The following is an 18,114-nucleotide window of genomic DNA, read 5'->3' as shown; positions in this document are numbered from 1 at the left end:
AGGGAAGGATGATGGAGGACAGAGAGACAGTGTGTTTAATATCAAAAGTGACAACGCAGCACACATTAGTATCACAGATACAGAGACATTATTTACCAGTCACCTTTTTCATCACTATTAGGTTTTATAGAAACACACCGCCAACAGCAGTAAATGATACCTTCATGAAGGTTCTAATCAGTTTTTGTTAAATCTATTCAGACAAATATTGATTACATTTTATAGTAATTCTGGAGTCTCTAGTATGTGTTTATGAATATTTAGTCTGCCATCAGTGATATTAATACGGTTGCCAAATATTAGAAACACCTCCCAGGAGAAGTTGCTGGAGTGGAAAACAAGCATGAAGTTGGGGGTACACGTTAATCCGTCTAAATTCAAACAACAGAGAAAAACAGATGTATTAAACATGGAAGTGGAAACTCACTGCCCAAACAGGAGAAGTGAAGCCCAGCACAGCAGCCTGCAGTCCATCTGAGACAAAGGGAATGATGTTTTCCCCCAGACGAGTGTCTCTGTACAGAGCCCGGAGGATGTTCAGCGCATGGACCTGTGGTGATTAAACACAACACACAACGACAAAGACGATGATATATTTTTGAAAAACTTAAACAACATTACTCAAAAAATAAACATTTACGTAACCATAAGAGCATTACATTTGTCCACTGGCCTCCACAGCTGATGTGCTGCGCAACTTACTACTATTCGTCATTATTTAATGAGCTGAGAATATTTATAAATATTACGCAACCTTCAAAAGATGACTGACCTCATGTTCAGGCTGGTAGACAAATTTAACAGCAACAGCCAGATTACAGCACAGTTTGGCTGTTATTCTTTCCTGATGTATTTTCAAGAGCTGGACAGTCTCCACTGTGCCATCCAGCTCCATTATAATGGATGTGATCCAGTTTGTTTTATTTTCAGAATCAATTAATACTTCTCTGAACTTTAAGGGAGCTTAAACTGTATTAGGGATAAAAATCAGGAGCTTGAGTCACAGCAGAACTCCTTATGATGCTAATTCAGTTTTTTTCAAGTGTTAGTCAAGTGTTTTATTAGAGTTTTTTTTTTTTCAGAAAACAGCTGTCCTAGGTAAAATCTGACTCGATATAAGACCCATGCATGAAGCTACTGGGAGGTCAAACCTGAGGGACAGTGGAGCTGTCAGTGTTCCTGTCAGCAGAGGGCATGGCCAAAGTGATCAGCTCCCTCATGGTCATTTTCAACAGGCTGCAACTGGATGACTTGGGCTCAGAGGAGAGCAGAGCCTGCAGTATAAAAAACAAAAGAAAGAGAAAAGAATGAGCCTCAAAACAGGTCAGTGTTAATGATACTTACTGTGTGTTAATCAGATTTTGGTGACTGCACTTCTATAAACAGTCAGACTCACAAAGGATCAAAATCAATGCAACAAAACTGACCAAAAATATCATCTTTTTTTCCCTATTCCTTGTGAAAACCTGGTTCCTACACTACCCACAATGCAACTCCACTGCTGACAGTTTGGTTGGACATTCATGCGATTCAGATAATTGGATCTGAGAATCCGAGGACACGTCGCGTTAGCAACTTGTCACAAGGTAGCCATACCCTGCTTAATCGCAGGGTATGGCTACCCTGATAGCTTGACTGAATGACATCATTTGTATGTGCCAGGAGTGGGAGCTGGGAATGTGGGAGCCAGGAGGTGACAGCAGTCGGCTGCTGTGTGAGAAAGGAGTTATCTTACTGTGGGAGCTGATGGGAGCCAGCTGTGTGTCTGGCCTGGGTTATGGTTAACAGTCAGGCCTGGGAGGGATGGAGAGATGGAGGATGGAGCTAGGGAGGAGAGGAGGAGGCACTGTCTGGCTCTTATGAACTCTTGGGGGGGTTGGGGTGGAGGAAAGCGAAGAGGAAGAGGAGGGCTAGCCCGGTTCCTATGAAGTCTGTCCCAGGTCGGTCCAGACCAGCATGAGGCGAGAGTAGGAGCCAGCCTTCCCGGATCTGACTCTGTCTTTCTGTGCGAAGGAATGCAGCTCAAAGCTCTGCCAAGGTGTCGACTTCTGCTTCTCTCCAGACTTCCTCCGCTCTGCCAGGCTCTCCCGCTTTCTCCTTCATCTTATCTTCTTCGTGTCTCCATCTCCTTTCATCCACATCTTGAGTCGCCCATATTTGTTTTCTATCATGATCTGCGCTGCCTTACTACTCTTTCTTCTCTCACTTTACTAAATCTCCAACTTACACAGTCTCACCATCTCTTCATTAGAAAAGTATTTTAAGATAAGCAACGGGGAAGCTCATGGCATTTAACGTGCAAATAATTCCTATAAATAATCAGGAATAATCACATCACCACCATGAATGTCATTTGCAGGAAGACAAATGTTGGACATTTGAAACCTAGAAGTTAGTTTGAGTCTCATTTAAAAATCAAAATTAAGAATGAAATCAGGCTAAACTCAGCAAGTTCAAGGATCTCAGACTTTTTTTTTTTTTTTTTAACAGCACACGTGCCTGGTTTATAAACGTGTTCGAAACAGAAGGGAGCCAGTGATGTCAGCGGTGCAGCCATGCGCCTCGTACCCATAACCACAAAAAGAGCAACCCCCACTCCCAAATTACTGCTATGATAAAACATGAACTCTGTCATGTCTAGTTTTAATATCAGTAATCAGAGGAAGTGGGGAGGCGAGCTGTGGCTGAACAACAGACTGAGTCAGTCAAGTGTTAAGGTAGGTTAGTCAGATATTACAACACATTGTTAGAGGTGTGTGGGACTGGTGGCTTCCAAGCGGGGTCAACCAAAGGACAACGTGTGTGTGCAGATATATGTGTGTGCATGAATCTGTGTGTTTGTGTGGGTTATGAGTGTTTATGCGAGTCACTGAGTAAAAAAGACAGATGGATTAAGAAACTCAATGTTCTTCCAGCATGAGTGCTCCAGTGGCATGCCAAGAACTGCTGATTGCACTACTTTTAGGAGTAAACAGGAACACAAGAACACACACACATATCCACACACAAGCATGCACAGAAACGTAGGGTTTCTATTTGAGAAACCTCAGAAAAACCTTCCAACATTCATTCGCTAACCATAACCATCACTATGTCCATGTAACACATTCCATATCATAATGTTCATTTTGACCAAATGTTACATTTTTTTTTTACATTAACCATAATATGAACTTGTGTCACAGTTAATGTGAAGTCACATATTTTAAGTCAAGTTCATTTTATTTTTGAAGCCCAGTACCACAGATCGCATTGCCTCTGTACATCCTCTGTGCTTAAACCCTCAATTCAAGTGAGGAAAAACTCTCCTGAGGATGAGCCACAGAGGAGGGATACCTGTCCTCCTCCTTGGAAGGACAGGTATGCAATACCTTAACTTAATCCAGAAAATGACAACTGAATTTACATAAATAATCAAAACAAAATCCCTGTTTTGCCTATAGTCTACTGACAGGTAATGATGATGGAAAAAAGGCACAAATAAAGCAATGACCCAAAAATGTATAAACTGTGTCTTGAGTAGCACCAAAGGATCCCAAACAGCAACAAAGGCTGACTGTGTCCAGAGAGGGCTAGATTCAGTAATGATGGAGTAAACCAATGTGACCACTTCACCACACACTCTGAAATAACTAAATGAGAGGAATGTGATGTTTACTGACAAAGGTCTGCATCTTCTGCTTTCTGAAGGGTTTTAAATTAAAACAACGGGCCTCTTTCCAACACTTAAAAATCAACAGAGCGAGTCCAGAATCAAGACGGAAACAAGTGAGCATGCATTTGATACTCCTTTGTCCGATTCTTTGCGTTTACATTTTCAAAGCCATGCTTACACACCTGGATGTAGAAGGGTATTCCAGCGCTGCGGCGTGTGGCACACAGCTTGGACGACGGGTCGCTGGATTTGACCTCCTCTAGAACCTCAGACAGCCAGCGGGCCGGAAGCTGCTGCAGGGCCTGACTTCCACTCCTTATACACACACACACACACACACACAAACACACACACACAGACACACACATAGACACACATAATAAATAACTGGGATCTAAATCCTTTGAGTTTCTCTTTATGATTGAGTAATAATACAAATACTTTCAATATCAAAGACACAAAATCTTACAGCAGATGAATCACTATGACATTCTGCATGTTGACTCATTCAGTTGGATATGAAATAAATAATTCAGTGTGGCTCTGGGTCTCCTGAGTAGCCTACCCTTTTGAAAGTGGTTGATATTACATGGAATCCTGCTCTAAATTGTGACACATTACCACTGTTCTCTGCACCATCTGGTACTCTGAGTGTTTTAAAACAAATGCTAAGAATACAATCTGAAGAAGGTCTGACAAACACACACCCACACCCACAAGAAACCACTATGCCCTGTTCTGTAAGAGGCAGCTGTTTGACAAGAGTCAGTGGAGCGGAGAGGACAAATTAAAACAATCCAATGTGAAGGACCGGGCGAAGGCGCAGCGCTGCTACACACACACACACTCCAGCGCACTTCATCACACACCCTTGACACACACACATCTTCAATGACAAACACATTCAGTGACTTCACTTATTTTACATTATATATTCTTAATTCATTTAAATTACTTTGTAAAAATCTGTTTACACGTAGACATTAAAGGTATTTTTTTTGTAAATTCTTGTCAAAAAAGCCAAATTACATTGACCACATACAACATCCAAGGGGCTGAATACTTTTTATAGGCACTGTATATACTGTAAACCTGTGACTTACAACCAAGGGAACTCATACCCCAGGTACCTACTACTAGTTGTGTATAAAGACTGTGAAATAGCTCAACTAATTAAAAAAATTAAAATAATATTCCCATTTACACTGAAATACTCATCTAACCACCACACGGTGCATAAACACTAGAACTAAACAACAGACAAGTTGAAACAGCTACAATAATGGATACATGTTAAAATAGTTAGCTAAAGTCATGGATAAACGGTTGAAGTGGTTAAAAGTGATGGATAAATATTTACGATTGTTTAGTAAAACAGTATTATATATCCATTAAATGCCATTTACTTTATTACAGCAGGTATAACACCTTAAATTTTAAGACCTCAGCCTAATTATGTTAGTACCTTAAGTTATTGCTGTGAGATTTATTTTGCCACAGGATCTACTTTTAGTGAAAGTATTGCTAAATTAATAAAACATTGAGTCTGGTTTTATATTTCAAAGCTACTCGCTCACTTTCATTGCACGTTGAGTAGTACCGCAGTGCAGACTGATGGGGCCTCTGTGGCGACATGCTGCCAGGGGCAACAATAAACGTGGCTTGAGTCTCATACAACTCGACACTCCCCATCATCTGCGCTATTCACGGAAATAATCCTGCTATTATCCTCCTGAGGGGAAGAAAAAGCAATCTTTTAATTCTCAACAAGATGAAAGAATTTCTCACTTTCTTGTACCTCTCTGTTTTCCTCAATGGTGGGTTGTGGAGGATGTCTTTAGCCCTGCAGCAGGTGACAAACCACAAAACCGTCGCAGCAGTGTTGCCTTTGAACCACCCAGGGCTGAGCAGTTAAAACAAAACTCACTTGTTTTGTTCTTGTACAAAAAAACAGTCCCGCAGTGTGTTGTGTAATGAGGACGACATTCTAGTGGTTGCGTGTAGGAGCGCTGGGAGTGTGTATGCTGCTGAGGGCACTTGTGGATGTGAGTATGTGTTTTCAAGAGGGGAAGAGCAGTGTGTGGATGGTATGCAGGCCGTGTGCTGGGTTATGGGGTGTTGATTGCGGGGTGCTTAACCACGGCCTTTTGATGCTCTGCCTTTGGATCTGGCTCTGGTGTGTTCCACTGTGTTTGCACTCTCTCACTGTGTCTCCTTGTCTCTCTCTTCATTCTTCCCCATGTTCTTTCTTTTACTTTTGCTTCTCTCTTTACGTTCTCTTTTTTCGTCACTTTAGATTCCTGGTTAGGCATGTGCACTTAGATCTGCAATCGTTTACAGCAATGGTTCCCAACTTCTTTGTCAGACGCAGCCCCACAGGCATGTCAGATGAACTCAAGTGCCCCTTCACCAACACCACCCATGTTTAACTATTAATGATATCAAAGTGGATTTTGTTACAATATTTTGTTCACACAAGCAAAATGTCACTTTTTAGGTTGGTTTGGTTAAGTTTGCATTTGGACGGTGACAGAAGCCATTTCGACCACATATCCATTACTTTTAGCCAAGATTATTTATTATTAGCTATTTTATTATTCATTAATTATTGATGAAATTATCAAACTACTTTCTTGTTTTAAGACATTTTGATGTGGAAATACTACATATTATATCTTTAAAGGAATAGCTCAACAATTTGATATCTTCCCAAGAGAGTGTCAATATCAACCTCATGAATAAATATGAAGCTACAGCCAGCAGCTGACTGGCTTAACTTTGCACAAAGACATAGAACTAAAAATCTGTTTAATCGATACAGTAAGCTTAGTAAGCAAATATGGCTACAAACACATTAAAAGCTCCCACATGAAAACATTATATCTCAATTACTTGCTCCATACACATATAGATTTTGTTAAAATTACCCCTAAAAATTACCCGCACAAATTGTGGGGAAACCATTTCTTGGCAACAACAACAATCTGCTGTAAATGTGTGCAGCTTCCTGAAGTCCGATCCTAAAGGTTGCCAGACAGAATCAGCCTAGCTGTTTCCGTTTGCCTCCAGTCTTTAAGCTAAGCTAAGCTAAGCTAGGCTAACTCTAGCCTGACTTGAGCGCTGTCCCAAGCAAAGACATGAGATATCAATATTCTCATCTCTCAGTCAGAAAAAAAGCGGATTAAACAAAATGTTGAATGGATCCTTTAAATAAATAATGTATCAGAATGTCACACAAAAATAAAATGTTATCAGCTTTATAATTTATTCAATAAAACATTTTAAGCTATGTATTGCATTGTAAGTTGACACATTGTCTTCCTCCATTATCTGCAGGTAACTTGTTTTAATGCCAACATCTCTGTTGGCCGTCCAGAGGGTTCCACGAGTGATACCGAGAGGACGTCTTGCTAATGACAAGGCACACTCACACACTCAGTGTTATGATGGGAGCCAATGCCTGCAGCCATTCAGCAGTATTACCTTTCAGCCCTTTGCCCTGAATGTGAACACACACACCTGCACAGCATGTCGGTGAGGCGTACAAAGCCCACATAAGCCAGTTCAAAGGCGCCACGATGACGGGACTGCAGGAGCTGCTGACGGAAGTACAGGCCGACTCCCTCCACCTGTAACAGAGAAGCAGGGAGGGAATCAGCAACTGAAAGAGTGTGTTATGTATGCATGACTTTAAAGCCTCCTGCTTTCCCCTCCAGCAGAAATGAATGTTACCAGTTACTCGGGGTCATAATGACATAACTGCAGTCAAAAAGATTATGTGACATGCCTGGCTGCACACTACCTGAACATTTGTACAGTGCAGACAGTGAGCAGCATCAGCCTAGATTGGCCAAACAATGAGGGAGTAGGATGACATATTTCTCTGTTAGAAGATGTAAATGTTTTCTTGCATACCTAAGTGACAAGTAAGTAGTTTTCAGTCATATGATCATAATAATAATTTGAGTGAGTCAAAGAAGAATGCCAAGATGTAGTGTAGTTTTTCCGAGCACCTTTCCACAGAGGAATAAGCAAAACAGTCTTACTGTAGAGGGGTCGCTTTTAACTTCTCTGCTGATACATGTCACAGAGGTAGATTGTTCTATGACTGCACTGACTGTATTAATCTTGTATTATTCATTACATGTAGTTTAGATGTGATACTCTAGAGTCCACATGAGCGAAGCAAGCAAGATTACTTGAAGATATTGATTAATCTGTCAATTATTTTTTTATTCAACTATTATTCTGTTGATCATTTTCAATTCATTGAAAACTAATTTAAAAAAATAGGAAAATAGTGATAAAATACCCGTCACATTTTCCACAACTCAAAGGTGACATCTTCAAATGATTTGATTTATCTGACTAACAGTCTGAAACCCTCGTGTGATAGGTGGGGTATTACAGGCAATAAAAGCCTGTCTCAAAACTTGTGGAAGCATTTCAATGGCTTACTTTCAGTTGAGCATCATCACCTACCATCACCATGTACATTTGAAGCCTTTAAGCTTCAGGATTACGGTTTCATGCTGAGACTGTGTTTATTCAATCTCTTCTTGAAGTCATGACCACAACTCGATGTGATGTCTCAGACGGCAGCAAATTGCTGAGAGTTTGGAAAATTATTGGGTAAAGTGTCAAAGCACAGAAACTATGTGGATAGATGAGGAGTTAAGTCAAATGGTGCAAATCCTCACAAAGAGAACGCTTTTCATCGTTTTTGTGGTTGCAAAATCCATCACCGCAAAGGCCATGACTATAGTCTTAGTCTTAGACTTTAGTCTAGACTTTAGTTTGTGAGAATACGTCCACTGGTACATGAAAACAAAACAGGGGAGCAATAAGATCTAAATCAAACCGCTCTTGCAGACTTTTTACTTTGTGTTAGTGTATCAATCATTTTGTTAAAAGTGAAGGAGAACCTGCTGTGACATAAATCAGGTAAACAGGTAAAAAATGTGAAACTCCAGAGCCAGTGTTTGGTTTGTCCGTTATGGGCTACTGTAGAAACACGGTCAATCAAACGCTAAACTGCATTATCTAATCTCACTTTACCTTTTACCTATTTGGCAAGCAAAGTGAAGCTGCAACACTGGCTACACACTTAGAGACAACACTTAGTTTTCAGCCAGTGAGTGTCGAGCCTGTCAAGCGTGAGAGCGGCATGTCAGTAGCGTGACAAGTGTGTTCAAATAAGGATGCTGAGACATCCACATAATGGCTACTGTCAGTAAAACCATCCAGTTAGTAATAGTGTTAGCAACATTATTCTAACTATACACATACACACAACACACACAACTGAGTGCTGTGGCAGTGTGTAAACTGGTGAGTGTGTTGCAGGTGAGGCGGCAGGGCGAGGCGGACGCAGGGCTCCAGTGCCCTGTCATTAAGACTGTGGTATCACCGCCACCACAGAGGCGGCCAGGCCTCGACTTAGTCAGGGGTGGCATGGAGGGCACAGGGAGGGGTGGCAAACATCGATGCAAAAACACCCTGTGTGAAAAGGGGGGAAAAAAATCCCAACGGCCCCTTAGGGGATGTGGGGTTAGACACAACATCTAAACTAACACAGACACAGACCCGCAGATGAATGGGGAGTACGCCAGTCGCTGGAACCTTCAGCGACGATGTCACTGACTCAAGGAACAATGATGTATGAAGACAACAGGAGAAAGCGTTACAACGGAAAAAATAAATAAATGAAAAATATGTGTAAAAGCAAAATATTGCAAAAGAAAAAGTGTAACAAAATGTAGGGCTTGGCCAGCTTCTTTTTTGGCCACATGACTGGACAATAAACTCAACTGACCCTGCAGACCTAAAGTGGACTAACTTAAACACCAAAGTATGGACTGAGGAAACCACAGTGGTACCAAGCCCAATGACTTATCACATTGCTGGCCAGAGTGGACTCCCAGGACAGGCCTGACCTCACGGGGGTAAAAATGGCAGCGACAGTCACTGTTAGAAGGCCCCGTGGCTGCCGGGGCCCAGACCGCTGCGGTGCTGAGCTGGGCCGAGCCGGGCCGTGGCTTCGCCTATTTAAAGCTTCCCCCTCGAAGGTTCCCGTCTGTGTAACTGTTTAAAAGGGCCGAGCAAGCTTCCTGCGCCGGGCGGGGGAGGGTACGGGGGGTGACTTTATTTAGACGTCAACTTCCTGTTTGCAAACGTGCCCGTTTCCCAGAAAAACTTCCATGTGCGGAGAGGGAAGTTTCCCAAGTCTAATTACATGTATGGCTCGGGGCTGTGACAGTGACCCAAATAGCCAACTTCTCCCCCGAGGCCGAGGGTTAGACAGCACTCTGATAATGTTGTTGTTGTTGCAGCAATCTGCAGGAAGAATTGTGAAGTACTGGAGTATAAATGGTGCGGACAACAGAAAGACTGAAAGCAGTCATTCAGCTTCTTTTACTATTACACAATAAACAAATGTTATTCTCAGCTGCTCAGGTTCAGTGCGGCTGGACTTCGTTTGCCGTCAGGTATGTCGACATGGTTAAAATTAGTTGTAATTACAGTTAATTAAGTTAAAATACATATATTTTAACTTTAAGTAAGACTTGACTATAACTATGAAGCAATTCAAGCTTCAGTCGCAAGTTGCCAGAGGGTTTTTATGAATGGATGGAATGTATCTAAGCACATTCACTCAAGTGCTGTACTTTTGTACAAGTCTAAGGTACTTGTACTTTACTTGAGTATTTCCATTTTCTGCTACTTTATACTTCTATTACCATGTTACAGAGGCAAGTTTGTGTTTTTTACTCCAAAACATTTATTTGATAACTTTGCAGATTGTATGCTGCAGAGACAAAGCAGTGCATTTAAACATTAATTTATTTTATCAGCAGTCGTATAAAAAAAAAATAAAACAGATTCTGATCGTCGGCTCAGGAACACTGCTCAGGAACAGCTCGAGGAACACAATAAAAGGCCCAAGGTGTTGACCGGGCCTCCAAACTCCCCAGATCTCAATCTGATCGAGCATCTGTAAGACGTGCTGGAGCAGGTCTGATCCATGGAGGCCCCACCCCTCAACATACAGGACCCAGAGGATCCACTATAAAACGCCCTGGTGCCAGACACCACAGGACACCCTCAGAGGACTTAAGTCCATGTCTTGACAGGTCAGAGCTGTTTTGGCTGCACAAGGGGAACCTTCACAATATTAGTCAGGTGGTCATAATGTTATGCCTGATCGGTGTACGTATACATGTATGCTCACATTTGCATATATGTATAGTTTACTTTTACTGGTGCTTTTGATACTTAAATACACTTAATATCAGACACTTTAAGACATTCACTGAAGTAGTATTTGTACGGGTGACTTTTAACAAAGTAATATTTTAGGACAATATCTTTTGGCAAATTTTTACAACATTTTTTATGCATTTCTTGACACTGAATAGGGAGATCATGCTAGTAACAAGAGGTGGAAAAGCAGCATTTTTGTCTCAAAGGCAGTAACTGATATCACTTCCTACTTACACATTCTCTAAGTTTGACAGAGCCTACGAATTCTTTAGCTGTGTCCAAAGTCACCTCCTAATTCATTCTCAATTCCCTGCATTTTAAACACTGCTAAGTGAGCAATGAATCATTATCAATTTTCGCCATCTTTGACAGTGACACTAGATTTTTAGAGAAATGATGTGTACATGATATGATTTGCTTGTGAGCTACTTTTAGATCTCTGACACACAAAATGGATTCAAAAAATATTCTGCACTAGAGAGCAAATATAGAGTAGTGCTGGACAAAGCATTCCTATTGTGTTAATAGCAGTATGTGTGTGTATGTGGGTGTGGGTGTGTTTCTCCCTTAGCTGCAGAGCGGCCAGACAAATGGTCTGGCTCCTCTGTGTAACCAGGGCTCCAACCGATCCAGGCAAAGCTATGCCAATAAACACCAGAGCTGTCAAACTCCAGCTGACCAGCGACTTTGGTGGTCTGTCACACTCAAACAGTACGAAAACGTGTATTGTTCTGTCAGGATGTCAAAGTGCTACACCTTCCTTTATTCTTTGTTACAATCGGCCAGTGTTATAGCTCAGTCTCCCTTCTTTCACTGTCATCATCAGAAAAAAAGTTCCAATCACAAAGCATCATCTTTACTGAAAAAGACTGAAAATAATGTGGTAACTGCTCATTAATGAAAAAGGAAGAAATCAAACCATTACTGTTAATGCCCATCACAGCTATTGCTGTTGCCATGGTGCCACGTAGTGACAGAAACATCTGCAGTGTTGCCAGGCCAACAAGGATGTAACACAGGATGCTGTCTGAGGACCGCAGGAGGTGTTGAGCTCACACACATTTTGGAAAGAGATGTTTTTTGGTCACACACACACACAAAGTATACACATACGTTTGCCCATGCATGTCATCGCTGTGGTAGGGCAGAGTGACTCTGTCCACAGAGACTTAGCCAGACCCAACTTTCCAAACAGTACTGGAATCACCCCACTGACTGTTAATGCTAACACACACACTATACGCACATGCACACACACAAAGCGTGGAACTGATGACAAGCGAATGAAACAGAAAAAGGGATGCGGTAAAGATGGAGCGGACAGGAGTTCAGATTTTCCTCTTGTCCATGCAGTCCTCAGCATGAGTTTGTTCAATCATTGGTTATGTAACAAGGCCCATTGCCATAGTTAGCACAGTGGACAACATGGTATCCATGATATCACCACCAATTATCTCTTCGGGACATTGTGGTTGTGACGTCATTATCGAGTCAGTTTCTGCAGTGACAGTTAAGACGCCCTGGCTGTATTCAGCCTCATTGTGTTAATCTGGTTTAGAAAAACACTGAATAACTGCTGAAAAAAATTAATGTAGCTGAAGAACTGAGCACAATACACGGATTTCACAAATCTATGCACAATCTGGTCAAAAACCTTTTCAAGGGCGGACTGATAGCAGGCGCTTGGTTCTCAGCAGCGGCCTGGGTTTTCTGCAAAACACTGGTCCTAAACTATCTGTCAGTTGTATCAAATTAGTAAAGTTGCAGTGGGACATTTTGGGAAAACCACATAAATAAAAAAAAAGAAGAAGATGTTTCTTTTGTAAATTTGAGGTTACCACCAGTAGCCGGCTATTAGGGTCATTGTATATAAACAACTGTAGTCGCTTTATACAGTATATAAATCAATGCAAGTTTTTGCCAAATAGGAACTGATGATTGATAAGAAGAACTCGAAACTGGAGGATTGGATATAAAAGAAAAAAAAACACAACAGGATAAAAGATGTAAAAAACAATTGCTGATAAATAACATACAGACCAATGCATTGTCTGCTGCTACCCTGTAGTAAACTAACTGATGATGATATATTTGCACAAATACATTCCTGCAATTAAAAATATTGCCAGTATAGAAACTACACAGTACTAAACTGTGCCCCCCTATCACACAAACACAAAAAACACACATTCAGCACATAGTACAGTATGATACTTCCTTCTTTCTCTGTCAGGGCTGTGCAGTATATGCATTGGTCCACAAGCACACACAAGCACAAGCACACACACACACACGTACACATACGCTTTACCCCCTACACATGCAAACACAGCCTGTCTGGTACCCTTGTTATTATGGATGTTCACATGCTGAACCACTCAGACAACTATTCCTGTGTGAGTTTGTCTGTGTGTCAGTCTGTGCATGTGTATGTGTGTGTATGTATGTGTGGGAGTGTGTTGTTTGCAGCGCTCAGTGTTTTCCTGCTGGTGGTGGAAGTGATTTGGAAAGAATGCAGTGGAAAGGGAGGGCCGTCGCGGCCGTTAAACCAGCAGGGTCGAGCCTCAAATGAAAGCGCGGCGCTAACGAGGGCGGATGCTAATTGAAGAGCCTCCCAGCGTGGCAATACATACACACACAGACATACACACACATTCACCTCATTCCGCAGTACAGTACATACACACGCATACCGTGAAAAAAAAGGTCACCTAATTATATGGAATATATATACTCTGTTTGTGTGCTGATATAAATAGCTGTCTACTGTAGATCTCAGCTGAGACGAGGTTAGTGTCAAATCTAAGGTCGGGTGTTTTTCCGATGAACGTTACTGGATGAGAATGACAACTACTCTATGTGATCAAGGTGGGGGGGCTGGCCTGTGTTCCTCAGCAGTACATTACCACAGATCAGCTGTTCTACAGTAGGTTGGTTAGCCTTGCTAGCCATCGCATTCCCAAAATGCGACTTCAAAGCAGTAAGAATAGTGACAAGACAGAGCGGTGTAGTGACAGCAGATGTCTGAAGTCCCCTCCGGCAGATGTGTAAAGCTACCAACATACAAAACACACACCAGGGGGAGCAGAGCATGCAGGAATGCATCAGTCTGACCGTCTCTCTCCCAGTACTGATTAACAATACCTGTGTTCACTTCCAAACACATTGGAAATCTAGATACCTCACTGTCTGGAACTTATTGGGATCAGTTTTATGTAACGTAACATGAGGTCAAGAATAATTAAAATCTGAGCCAGTGGCCTGCTGTGACGGAATGCACACTGAATTTTTTCATGACATTCATAAAGAAACTGGATTTAATGCGGATCAATCACATAACTAGAATAGCACTCATCAGAGGGCATACTTCCGCACAGACCCAACAGTCTGCTTTAATTCAATCAAGCCTAATTTAATATCAAACTCGTAAGCCCTTTAAAACTCTAAAATTCAAATCACCCATAACTGCTTAATCAAAATTTAAATTAACTTCATGGAGAAATTACCGAAAATGTCAAAAAAATTACTAAAAACCTTCTTGGTGGAGGTAATTATCTGTACTGATACTGATCCAGAGGATCTGAACCCTATTGACTTAGGTCAGTAACCTTTTTGGCCTGAAGCTAACTAAATAGTATGTAGTGCCATTAAATTTAGGCCAGATTTATGCCACAAGTATGAACAAGTGTTCAACTTTCACCCTACAGCTTTATTCATAAGGTGATATTCTATATTTTTGTTATTGCCATCAAAAGACTAAATTACTGTCGTGAAAGGACCAAAACCACTAACATGTTCTCTTAATACTTCCCCACTTCACCTTCTGGGGATCACTTTGTGGCACTGACTCCAAGCCCACTGGTTCCAACTGAGAAACCCTAATTTTTCCGATAGGCTACAATCTGCTCACATACGGCAATAAAATTAACATTCTATAAATTGTTACATCGGGCCCTTTTAAAAGCTTATATGCAGAATATAATGTTATATTTTTGCTTTCCACTTTGCAGGAGTGACTTCCTTCTTTCATGTGATTTGTCAATAATAAGAAAATCTGCAGACTTACAGTATCCTTTAACTGGCCTTAGCAACAGCTAAGATTAAAATGTTACTATGTACTAGGGACTTTGGATTAATGATCACTTAATTTTTTGATCCATTATGAAATAAATCAGTAAATAATAATGGTAACACGAGCCCAAAAGCTGCTTCAAAACATGCTGGATGCTACTGTGTGAGTGTGTTTAGTATGTCAGGATCTCACCTGCTCTGCTGTGATGAGCCCAGGGTGTGTGTGGGCGCTGTCATTGGTGTAGTGCAGAGGCAGGCTCTGACACAGCTGTCCAAGCAGCATGGCCACTTCCTTCATGCTCCGCCAGCAACATACCAGCACCATCTGGGCTGTCACCCTGTAGCCCTCACCGCCTGGAGCCAACACATACACAAACATGAAAAAAATGACATGGGAAAAGTTTGATCACATTCTGGTTTATTACCCAATACCTTAAACTGAAAGAGTGATTTGTCTTACGTAATGCGCCCCGTTAAAATCTGTATTCAGTGGAAACCAAAAACCAGAGGTCATATGATGTGTCTGGTTACACTCGTTTAGGTAATCATTTAATAAGATTCCTAGAAGTACTGGACACGAAAACATAAAGTTAAACACTGCCCTCATCAGGGCATCACTAGTACTGCACACACCACAGATTGCTCTCAATTTAAAATTGCTGGGCCTGGGCTGAATATCTGTGGACATACAGACAAAAAACTCTAATAGCGTGTCAGCATTCCAGAAATATGACAACCGAGTTGATGGGAAATTCTGACCCTTAGTAATCAGTCAAAGAAAATTGATAGTGCAGCGAAAAAAAAAAACATTTGTCAGTCTTAATATTATCTTTGTCTTACTTAACTTGATGTACAACGGACGGTGAATCTGACAAAATGCTTATCATGTCAGTGGAATCAGATTTGACTAAGATATGAAGAGAGGAATCTGGTGCTAAGGCTTTTAAAGTACCTTAATAGGGACCATGGGCTGTGTGTACAGCCGCTGCTGCAACTCCCCTTAAGGAGGAGCGCCTCGCTATCTGAATACATCTGAACGTGGGTAATATTCTATTGTTTAGAGAAAAGAAACATGAACGGTATCTGTATAATAATCTCTAACTCACCTGTGTCCAGTGACGGTGTGTGTGTGGTCTGGCTCTGTGTCTGATCATCCTCGTGGTGTGTGTCCAGCTCTCTGGCACTTGTGAAGAAGTCATTGGTGTCTCTGGGTTGAATCTCCTGCAGGATCTTCTGCAGACCTGCAGACGTGTCTGTCCAAACACACACACACAAATATCATATTCTCAGTGTTTTCTGCTGGCTCCTTCTCTGTATGCTTCTATCAACTAAAACTGTAGTTCTGTTCTAAGAATTCTCTCTTCATATTTTCTTTTTGTTGGTATTTAATGTAATATAACCTGCAGCACTTCAGAATAAAAATGTAAAAAGAAATGTGCCATCTGTTTTAGTACTTTACTTTCTGTTTATAGCATTTTTTATTTTGTTAGTGTATCATTCTTCTAACCTCCATGGATAATTAAAGGCCCGGTGTGTAGGAGTCAGTGGTTTCTCAGAGCAAGGTTACAGATTGCAACCAACTGAATACCGTCATCTCACCCTGTTCTTCCGTAACTGCTACAGACTCTAAAAATGTGAAAGGCTCTCTCTAAAGTCAGTGTTTTGTTTGTCTGTTCTGGGCCACTGTAGAAACATGGTGGTGCTACATGACGGACTCCTAGGAAGAGGACCTGCTTCCTCTGTAGATACGAAAGGCTCATTCTAGTAAACAATTATGATCCCTTAATTATTTTTTACTGTCTAGAATAAACAGTTATCCACTGTAATCCAGGATTTCCATGCTCAGTGAGACCCTTGGCTTTCCTTAAATGAAATTAAATAGCTACATTTTGATGCCACATTTTAGCATGAAAATACAATTCAGTATTACTGCTGGAAAATTCTCGAGGAAAACACTTGCAGGTCACTGTTCAAGTGAACATCCACCTTTACAGCCACCAGTGTAACATCACCTCATAAATATCACATATTCTCTTGTCCATCTCTGTGACCACCTCGCGTTTTGGACAGGCATTTTTTTAGCATCTAACATCAAACGATTCCTTTTTTATGTATGAACATAAAAAATTGGGGTCACTGATGATGCAAATGATCTCTAGCCTACTCATGAACAAGTGGCATTCATCAAAATCAAACAAGCAATCTACCAAAGTAAAGTAGGGTTAGAGTGAGAATATGAGTGTTCTTGCATGCAGCCATTGAGCGTACGCTTGCTGAGAAATCATATTACCTGAGTCTGTATCCATGGGGATGAGTCCTTCTGGGGAGGAGCTCTGGACCACAGGGGACACCACATCAGACATCCTGTAGCACACAGCGATCAGCTCTGACACCAGACATCTCCACTGCTCAGACTGGCTCAAAGTCCTAAACAGACACATACACATATAGTAAACGGGTAAACATATAACCAAGGTCATGGGTGAATTTGCTCTTTAAATACATTATGTTGTTCTCAGGGAAGGTGTGGAGAGCTTTCTTCCACTGTCTTTTAAGATGTGATTCATGTGCTCACTCAGTGTTGAGATGCTGCAGGACAGCAGTGATGCAGTGGGCTCTGCCATAGAGAGGACAGGAAGCAGCTGCCTGCAAGAGAGATGACTCAGCTCTCGACACCTCTAACTGCAGACAGTGCAGCAAGAACTGAACCACTGGGGACAGAGGAACAATAAAATCCTTATATTTAACACATCATTATGTATTCACATGCATACATTTATGAAGGCGACACATGTGAAACTTACCAGCCAGTGTGTTGAGTTCCAACATAACAGTCTCAGAAGGCTGAGGTGGTGGAGAGGGAGGCTGGAAATCGAGGCCCTGCTTTTGCGCACATTGCAGCAGAGCCTGGCTCAGGTCGGGCTGGTGAAGCAGCATGTTGAGGAGGTGAGCTGCTGACACGCTGTCAAAAGGCCTGGTGCTGGTGCTGAGGTCCAGAGCAGCCTGAAGGACACAACGCATCCTCTCCCGGACCTAACATCGGAAGGACCAGAGTTAAATAAAACATCTTGAAAACATGACTATGCAAGTACTGTACTAAAGTACAATTATGAGGTACCTGTACT

The 18,114-nt window shown here is 41.6% G+C and overlaps 1 protein-coding gene across 2 annotated transcripts in view; it reads right to left on the bottom strand.

Annotated features, from left to right (window-relative positions):
* The window catches only part of thada (THADA armadillo repeat containing), a 94,437-nt gene that overhangs the window by 69,788 nt on the left and 6,535 nt on the right, over positions 1 to 18,114 (bottom strand). For both annotated transcript variants that reach the window (XM_073482599.1, XM_073482600.1), the window contains exons 17-25: positions 17,794 to 18,022; positions 17,565 to 17,700; positions 17,280 to 17,416; positions 16,096 to 16,242; positions 15,183 to 15,343; positions 7,175 to 7,284; positions 3,838 to 3,970; positions 1,152 to 1,274; positions 428 to 550 (exon numbers count right to left, since the gene is read on the bottom strand). In XM_073482599.1, coding sequence (XP_073338700.1) covers positions 428 to 550; positions 1,152 to 1,274; positions 3,838 to 3,970; positions 7,175 to 7,284; positions 15,183 to 15,343; positions 16,096 to 16,242; positions 17,280 to 17,416; positions 17,565 to 17,700; positions 17,794 to 18,022 — 1,299 coding nt within the window. The remainder of the gene's footprint in view (positions 1 to 427; positions 551 to 1,151; positions 1,275 to 3,837; positions 3,971 to 7,174; positions 7,285 to 15,182; positions 15,344 to 16,095; positions 16,243 to 17,279; positions 17,417 to 17,564; positions 17,701 to 17,793; positions 18,023 to 18,114) is intronic.

This window comes from Pagrus major, chromosome 15, assembly GCF_040436345.1.
Source record: "Pagrus major chromosome 15, Pma_NU_1.0".
Lineage (NCBI taxonomy): Eukaryota > Metazoa > Chordata > Actinopteri > Spariformes > Sparidae > Pagrus > Pagrus major.
Note: the sequence above shows the minus strand (reverse complement) of the source record. Positions and strands in the feature narration are given on the sequence as shown.